The sequence below is a fragment of the Haplochromis burtoni genome, unplaced genomic scaffold, assembly GCF_018398535.1.
Source record: "Haplochromis burtoni strain Fernald_Lab_line unplaced genomic scaffold, NCSU_Asbu1 Contig_849, whole genome shotgun sequence".
NCBI classification, from domain to species: Eukaryota; Metazoa; Chordata; class Actinopteri; order Cichliformes; family Cichlidae; genus Haplochromis; species Haplochromis burtoni.
The window spans coordinates 35441-43888 of NW_024583210.1; the positions used below are offsets into that span (position 1 = coordinate 35441).

Here is an 8448-nt window from a genome sequence, read left to right on the forward strand (position 1 = left end):
CTGTTGCATCACTGAAATAATCCATCATATTTACCTTCACACTACTGCTTGATCCCTACCCCTGCCAAAAAACAGTATAGAAGGAATATGAAATGGAGCAGACGGGTGTATAAACTACTGAAACCTGCATACCTGATGTTTGGGAGGGACAGAGGACAAGGCCATAGGCTGATGAAGAAGTGAAAATTAGACTTAGATTCCAGTGGTGACATTTACGCCTCAAAGCCCTACAGACTTCAAAGCTCTCCATTCAGCACACCCAGCATTTAGTGCCTAATCCATAGCTCCTTTGATAATTCTGTTTGGGTTTATTTCGGGGTTGCAGGCAGGGTGGAAATACAGACGAGTGAGGACGGAGAGATGGAAAGCATAAAGATTGATATTGGCTCAAAGTTTGGAAGATGTGAGTAAAGAAAGTCACATCTGCACAAATAATCCAGAGCTCTGTTCCAAAACAAGCCCGGTCAATCAGTCAGTGATCACAAGCTCATCACTGCCACTGTACGAACAACATTCCTCAGAGGCAGGAACACACAAACAGATCCCCGATGTGAATGCTTCCTGTTCACTCGTCATCACAGTCTTGGGCTACGTTCACACTGCAGGTCTTAATGCTCAATTCCGATTTTTTGATCAAATCCGATTTTTTTGTCTGCTTCGTTCACACTACAAATAAAATGCGACAGCAAACGCGCTCTAGTGTGAACGCTCAAAGCGGCCCGCATGCGCAAAAGAAGACGTCACACACAACGCGCTCTGTTTAGACCCAGAGCAAACAGTATTGTTTGACTGATGGCCCTTAATATAAAGACTTCGGACTTTACGTTTCCCATTAAGTATCATTCATCCATTCGCTTCCGCTTATCCTTTTCAGGGTCGCGGGGGGCGCTGGAGCCTATCCCAGCTGTCATAGGGCGAGAGGCGGGTACACCCTGGACAGGTCGCCAGTCTGTCGCAGGGCTAACACACAGGGACAGACAACCATTCACACTCACTCGCACATTCACACCTAGTGACAATTTGGATTAATCAATTAACCTATCCCCACAAGCTGCATGTCTACATTAGAAAGGTATAGTAATCATCCACAACTATTTTCAGTTGCAGATGATAAAGGATTCAGAAAGTTTATTCATGCAGGTCCATATGACAGAGAATATGCATGTTCTTTTTGTTTTCATATTTAATTTATATTTAATTGTGTTGTGGTTTGCAGTGTTTTGTGTTGTTTCACTTTAAATTTGTAAAAGGAAAAAGCTGAAAATTTAAATAGTTAAAAGTTGAAATGTGAATAGTTGATTTTTGTATTATATGATTTATTTATTACATTTTATGTGGAGTGAATAAATAAAAGTATATTTACGGTGGCCCCTACAGACAAAGCACATACAAACTTCAAATCACGTACGAACTCTGAAGCACATACAAACCCTAACACGTACAAACTCCAAAACACGTACAAACTCCAAAACACGTAAAAACTCCAAAACACGTAAAAACACGTACAAACTCCGAAGCACATACAAACTCCAAAACACGTAAAAACTCAAAACACGTACAAAAGACAACAGAAGTGCTCCAGGATGCTAGGGGCAGTGTTGAGCTTTTGTTACCTAGTGGCTACACAAGCCAGCAAGTACCAACGACCGGATTTGGTGTGTGGTAATAACAGGTAAATGAACTTTTTTTTTTTTTTATTTGACTATATATGAATGCTTGTGTATAAATACACAAACAATACACATACTGTACAACTTTCTTAAAACACAATACAACCCTGAAGCACGTACAAACCCTGAAGCACGTACAAACTCCAAAACACGTACAAACTCCAAAACACGTAAAAACTCCAAAACACGTAAAACGTACAAACTCCAAAACACGTAAAAACTCCAAAACACGTACAAAACTCACACTAAAAACTCTGCTTTCATGCTTTCAATTGTGTAATTTAAGTGATCTAGGTAGCTCTGTTTTGGAAGGTCAAGTTATCATATGCTAGAAATGCTAGAAATGTGTTTTGGAGTTTGTACGTGTTTTGTCTCTAGGGGCCACCGCATATATTTATATATAAACATATATAAATAAATTTTTTATATTAAACATTTGTTAGATGAATATATATATTTATATATAAACATATATAAATAAAACCACTTTTTTTTACATTAGTAATTCCTTTTGTGCATAATTTTATATTATTGTTAATAATAAATTAATTAAAGCAACAAAACAACCTGAAGAGCCGGTTCGGAGCCGAAAGACCCGGCTCTTTTTAGTGAGTCGAACCGAAAGAGACGGTTCTCTAAAAGGAGCCAGAAATCCCATCACTATACTATAATAATGCGGACCTCCGGCCCTTCACCGCTGGAGGCCTCCGTAAACACTCCAGCAACAACAAACGCCGCCGCTCGGCTAACCAATCCTTTCGCACGCTGTCTGTAACGTCACATCCCGTCAGCGCGCTGGGCTGGGTTAGTCCTCCATCTTGGCTAGCATAGCGGCTAACGGTGAGGCTGCCGTAGAGGATGAGGAGACCCTGACTGAACCGAACCGGCACCGTGTCCCCGAGCCAGAAGCCACCACACGCCACCGGACAGGCTCCGCGTACGCGCACACCCGGTAGTGCCGGGCTGCTAGCAGCTAGCCGTCAGCAAAGAGGAACTGGTGCTCCGGTTCCGTTCGGGTCGATGTCGGTTACAGAAAGCCGGACAAGAAGCCGAGACGAGCCAAGCCGGGACAGATAACCCGCCCGGCGTGCAGCCAGGACCGGGGCCGGTGATGCTGCGTGGGAACCTGCTTAGGTAAACTCAGGCTGACGTCACGCAGGTGTTCCGGACCGGAGCGGGGGCTTCATGACCGAAACTAACGACCCTGGCTCACTGTGACCCTGGAACATGTCCGCCAGGACCCCGCTGCCCACCGTGAACGAGCGGGACCCCGAGCACGTGAGTGCGCGTATGTTTTTCGTTTGGAAAAGTTAGACAACAACAAACAAACAGATCAGTGAGTTACTTAGTTTCTAGTTCAGTTTCTATTTATTAAAACTGTTTGTTTACTGATAAATGTAAATAACATACTCGTGACTGCAGAAATCTGACCGCTGACCTTTGACCACTGCTAATATTACCTATATATGGTTTGCATCACGGGGTTACCTGAAGCTCAGACTTCATCATTAAATAGGTGAACATCCTCCTGAGTGAGCAGCTCCAGTGTTTCTAATGCCAAGAGACATAATAAAAACATCCCAATAAAGTGCAGATGTAGGTGCTGGGATGCGATATGGCAACCTTGCTTCTGTCAGTCTGCCCCAGGGCAGCTGTGGCTACAACTGTGGTTTGCCTGCACCAGTGTGTGAATGTGAGAGTGAACGAATAGTGGAATTGTAAAGCGTTTTGGGTGCCTAGAAAAGCGCTATAGAAATGCAATCCATTGTTATTAGAGTTATTATTATTATTATCATCATCATCATGATCACTGATGTCATGTCAGTGAGCATGACGTTATGTCACTGGGCGCTGCGATGTCATGTTAGTGAGCGTTGATGTTATATCAGTGAGTACTGTGATGTTCTTTATTCTTCATCATTTTGACCTATGATTTTGGGATATGTCCACAATCCACTGCTACCAGATGCTTGCTGGATAAAAGGGTTGGAACATGAACAGATACTTTGAGCTGGGACCATGCTCCGTGCTGACTGTGTGTTTATTTCCCAGCATGCCTCGGTGGACGACGGGCGCAGCGAGGTGCCATCCCGCTCTGTCCGTTCCGCCCGCTGTAAAAACTCGTCGGCGTCTGGCACAGACGAGTCACCGCATGTGGGAAACTACCGGCTGCTGAAAACCATCGGGAAGGGAAACTTTGCCAAAGTGAAGCTGGCTCGACATATCCCAACAGGATGGGAGGTGAGATGAGTCCCGGGGACTGCTGGGAAATATCCCAGACCCCCTACAGAGCACTGATCACCTGTGTGTGTCTGACAGGTTGCCATCAAGATCATCGATAAGACCCAGCTGAACCCCAGCAGCCTGCAGAAGGTGAGCACTGTCACCTGACAGGAAGTAATGTGCTCACAAGTGTTGCAGCAGAAATTACACTGAAATGGTTCAAATTATTATTATTTAGAAAGAGTCAGGCTGAAGCAGAGAACGGTGTTTTTAGGTTTACCTGAGCAGGAAACATGAAAACACTCATCTGGAGCTGGTTTACTGACTCGTTGCTGAAGTTCAAGGAAAAACGTGTTTTTAATATGTGATTCTGCCATCAAATCTCAGCCTGTGCTTTGTGCAGACTACCAAACCTGTGGTCACAGATCATACATGCGTCCTTAGTCTGACCTCACCTGAGCTCACCGCTCAGAATTCACCCTAAAAAAATAAAGCTAGACTAACGTCTGACAGTAGCCCGACTCTCAGTGTTCTTAATGGCGCAGGGAGCTGACGTTCATCATAATTCACATCAAGATGATGACCTTTCACCTGGATGTTTTCAGGCTGGTCTGAAACAGTCAGGTGTTATAGGTGAGTTGACCTGATGTACCTTCAGTTGCAAGTGTCTGCGTGCTGCTGGGATGATTTTAATCAGGAATGGTTTTTACAGGAGCCGTGCTGAGGCATTGATGTGATTTTTAACGTTATAATTATTGATCATTGTTCCATAATCACACAGCTCACTTTGAAAAAAATGGTTAGAGCGCTGCGTCATCTCTCACACACAGCTGACCTCTGAAAGACAGGAACTTTGTTTCGTACCAAACTGTTCCCATCGTTCTTGATGACATCTGTGATTTATCCTGGCGTTCCTGACGCTGTCTGTTTCCTGTTTGTGTCTCAGCTCTACAGGGAGGTCCGAATAATGAAGATCTTAAATCACCCGAATATCGGTGAGTACCTCCTCACGTCATCACTGCACCTGTGTGACCGACCAGAGTTGCTCAGATGCCATATTTGTAATGATCCTGGGGTTAAACAGGTGAAGGGCAGAACCTCGTCCCACTGCTGTTTCATATCACCTCGCTGCTTCTATCAGGTGGTTCATGACTTTGTTTTTCTTTGCTGCGATCAGTTTGGTTTCTGTTTCTGCTCTAAGAGCCTCAGTACAAGGGAAGTTCTCTGCACTGAGCCTGAGTTCAGTGCAGAGAACTCCCCTTGTACTCCATGGAAGTACAGCCTGATGGCTTCACGCAGGGTTCAGATAATGTAAGAGAGCGAGCTGAGCTCTCTTACATTATCTGAACCCTGTCTGTCTGTGTGTGTGTATACACATGTACGTGTTTGCAGTGAAGCTGTTCGAGGTGATTGAGACGGAGAAGACTCTGTACCTAGTGATGGAGTACGCCAGCGGAGGTTAGTTCTTCATATATTTTAAACCAATCAGAGGCTGGAACAGGTGTGACCTTTGTGTGTGCGTGTGTGCGCGCAGGTGAAGTATTCGACTACCTCGTAGCTCATGGTAGGATGAAGGAGAAGGAGGCCAGAGCTAAATTTAGACAGGTAACATGTACACATGCACACACTGCCGTTACCATGGTAACACATTGGCAGTACTATCCATCGCATAATACCCAAGTGTTTCAGGTCCGTGTGTGTCTCCACAGATTGTGTCTGCAGTCCAGTACTGCCATCAGAAGCACATCGTTCACCGAGACCTCAAGGTAACGCCCCGGGCGGTTATTCTGAAGCCCCACCTAAACTTTATATGAGAGGTCTGCAGGTGTGGAATCACCTTCACATCTGAAATTTAACGTTTTCAGGTGTTTTCGATTTCCTCTTCTGAAGTTATCAAACTGTATGTAAAAATGGAAGCAGCTCCCTAAAAGCTGCATTCTCTCTGATGTCTAGCATCGGGGGTGATTCTTCTGGTTGTGGAAAAGTGAGAAAGTGAGCGTCCTGCTCGGTGATCCGTTTCCTGTCAGGTCCTGTTAAAGACGGATAGGAGCAGGAAGGAGGGAGGGTTCAGAGCGGGGCTAACATCGGACGCCCCTACAGTCATCGCATAAATTTAAAAACAGCAGGAGGATGAAAACGCTCGAGGCGTCGGACTAACTGCAGTATTTTATTTTCTCTCTGGTTTTATTTTTCGTTTATTAGTGTAGGAATAGGTTAGCACTTAGCATTAGCTGCTCACCTATTTCCATGTTTTGATATACAGGCTGCAGTCATGTACAGTGAGCCAACCACTCTGACTCTCCATGTTAGCTCCTACAACTGTATTACTACAGAGTGTAGTTACACACACAAACACACACAGGCTGACTTTGAAGCATTGAGGGTTTCCTCTGTTTTAGAGAGCTGAATCCAGCTTATGTCTGCATTGTGCTTACTGTCACAGTGAACAGGTGTTTGCCTTCACTCCAGCTATAAACAGGCTTCCATGTGTTCCTAACAAATGGTCTCTGCTACTCTGCAGGCGGAGAACCTCCTCTTGGACGCCGACATGAACATAAAGATTGCAGACTTTGGATTCAGTAACGAGTTCACCGTTGGAGGAAAACTGGACACCTTCTGTGGGTCTCCTCCATATGCTGCACCTGAGCTCTTCCAGGTACGCACAAAGGTGTCTGTGGTGTGTGTGGTTTTCTGTGAAGTTGCAGAGTATAGAGTGTGTGTGTGTGTGTGTGTATTTGTGACGTATGCTTGTGCGTGTTTGTTTCAGGGTAAGAAGTATGACGGTCCAGAGGTGGATGTGTGGAGTCTCGGGGTGATCCTCTACACGCTGGTCAGTGGCTCTTTGCCGTTTGACGGGCAGAACCTGAAGGTGAGGAGCAGGGAGGTCTGAGGATGTCCTGCAGCATCAGGACATGACAGTGATTGGTGTGTGTGCAGGAGCTGAGGGAGCGCGTGCTGCGAGGGAAATATCGAATCCCCTTCTACATGTCGACAGACTGTGAGAACCTGCTGAAACGCTTCCTGGTGCTGAACCCGGGCAAGAGAGGAACACTGGAGGTGAACCACTACATCAGCAATATAATCAATACATCATCTGTACATAATCAATACATCATATATGCATAATTCAGTTCAATTCAGAGTGAAGGATAAACAGATGAAAACATGAACTAAAAACCTATCGACTTGGACGAGGGTGCAGGAAGTAGGTCTGTGCGATATGACCAAAATCTCATATCCCGATTATAAGAATTCTATCGTCCCAATAACGATATAAATCACAAAAATGTAACATTTTCTGTAAATTCTGTGAATCTCGGGCAGCTCAACTTGCGTGAAGTGTTTCCAGCTGCGTGTCATGTACCTGGAGTCGAGTGTTTTAACTGATGCATGAAACTATACATTTTTAGACACAAGTTGTAACGGCCGCCGTTTTCTTTGTGAGTATTTATTACACGGCGTGCTGAGGGGAAAAGCCTGTTCTAACGTTTGAGTCTAAGGTTTATTTTTTAGCACCTGGCGGCTCTTTTTTTACTTCTCATCCGTAAATAATCTGCTCTTTCACGTGATTCAGTTTATTTTGAAAAGTCTCAACAGGATCTTGAGCTTTATTGTGAAAGGTTTATGTGGAACATAAACAAGCGGACACGCGATGGTGTTACCGTCGTTGTTGCTAACCATAACGCATAAAAACAGGCGCTTGTCCGTCCGTAGTGTGGTTATATAAAATATAAGAGAAATAGAGAACTTTAAGAAATTAATATAGCCACTACAGTGACCATCAAAACGATGAAAAAATATTGCCGTAAACAATTTATTTTGCGACACCATGAAACAAACGATAGTGTAAAATGAAACGATAGACGTTTTTATATTGTTATCCGATATATATTGTTATATCAAACAGCCCTAGCAGGAAGTGCACAACGCTGACTCGTTTCAGGTTTTTACTTTAAGTCTCTGAAGCCACTTTAGCATCTTTCATGTTTCAGTTCAATTCAATTTTATTTATACAGCGCCAAATCACAACAACAGTCGCCTCAAGGTGCTTGTAGACCCTACAATAATACATACAGAGAAGACCCAACAATCATATGACCCACTATGAGCAAGCACTTTGGTAACAGTGAGAAGGAAAACTCCCTTTTAACAGGAAGAAACCTCCGACAGAACCAGGCTCAGGGAGGGCTGGGGGGAGGAAGACAGGACAAAGACATGCTGTGGAAAAGAGCCAGAGATTAATAACAAGTATGATTCCGTGCAGAGGGGTCTATTAGCACATAGTGAGTGAAGAAGAAACACCCAGTGCATCATGGGATTCCCCCAGCAGCCTACACCTATTGCAGCATAACTAAGCAAAGATTCAGGGTCACCTGATCCACCCCTAACTATATGTTTTAGCAAAAAGGAAAGTTTGAAACCTAATTGTGTGGATGCCCTCAAGGCATCCACACTATTGAGATCCTGTTTCTCTTTATTCTTTATTCCACTATTTACTAGTTGCTTCCGTACACTTTTTGGCACTCAACTACTCCCACAGTTTTCATCCGATTTT

At 44.2% G+C, this 8448-nt stretch overlaps 1 protein-coding gene across 3 annotated transcripts in view; it reads left to right on the forward strand.

The window, feature by feature from the left end:
• Nucleotides 1-8448, forward strand: part of LOC102310856 (MAP/microtubule affinity-regulating kinase 3) — a 38420-nt gene that overhangs the window by 26176 nt on the left and 3796 nt on the right. For 2 of the 3 annotated variants that reach the window (XM_005950849.3, XM_014330537.2), the window contains exons 1-10: nucleotides 2369-2948; nucleotides 3723-3911; nucleotides 3990-4043; nucleotides 4840-4888; nucleotides 5286-5351; nucleotides 5428-5498; nucleotides 5603-5659; nucleotides 6415-6549; nucleotides 6661-6762; nucleotides 6831-6950. In XM_005950849.3, the coding sequence (XP_005950911.1) occupies nucleotides 2898-2948; nucleotides 3723-3911; nucleotides 3990-4043; nucleotides 4840-4888; nucleotides 5286-5351; nucleotides 5428-5498; nucleotides 5603-5659; nucleotides 6415-6549; nucleotides 6661-6762; nucleotides 6831-6950 (894 nt within the window). In that variant the 5' untranslated portion in view covers nucleotides 2369-2897. Of the gene's footprint in view, nucleotides 1-2368; nucleotides 2949-3722; nucleotides 3912-3989; nucleotides 4044-4839; nucleotides 4889-5285; nucleotides 5352-5427; nucleotides 5499-5602; nucleotides 5660-6414; nucleotides 6550-6660; nucleotides 6763-6830; nucleotides 6951-8448 lie in introns of those variants that run through there. The other variant, XM_042215864.1, reaches the window with a different exon arrangement.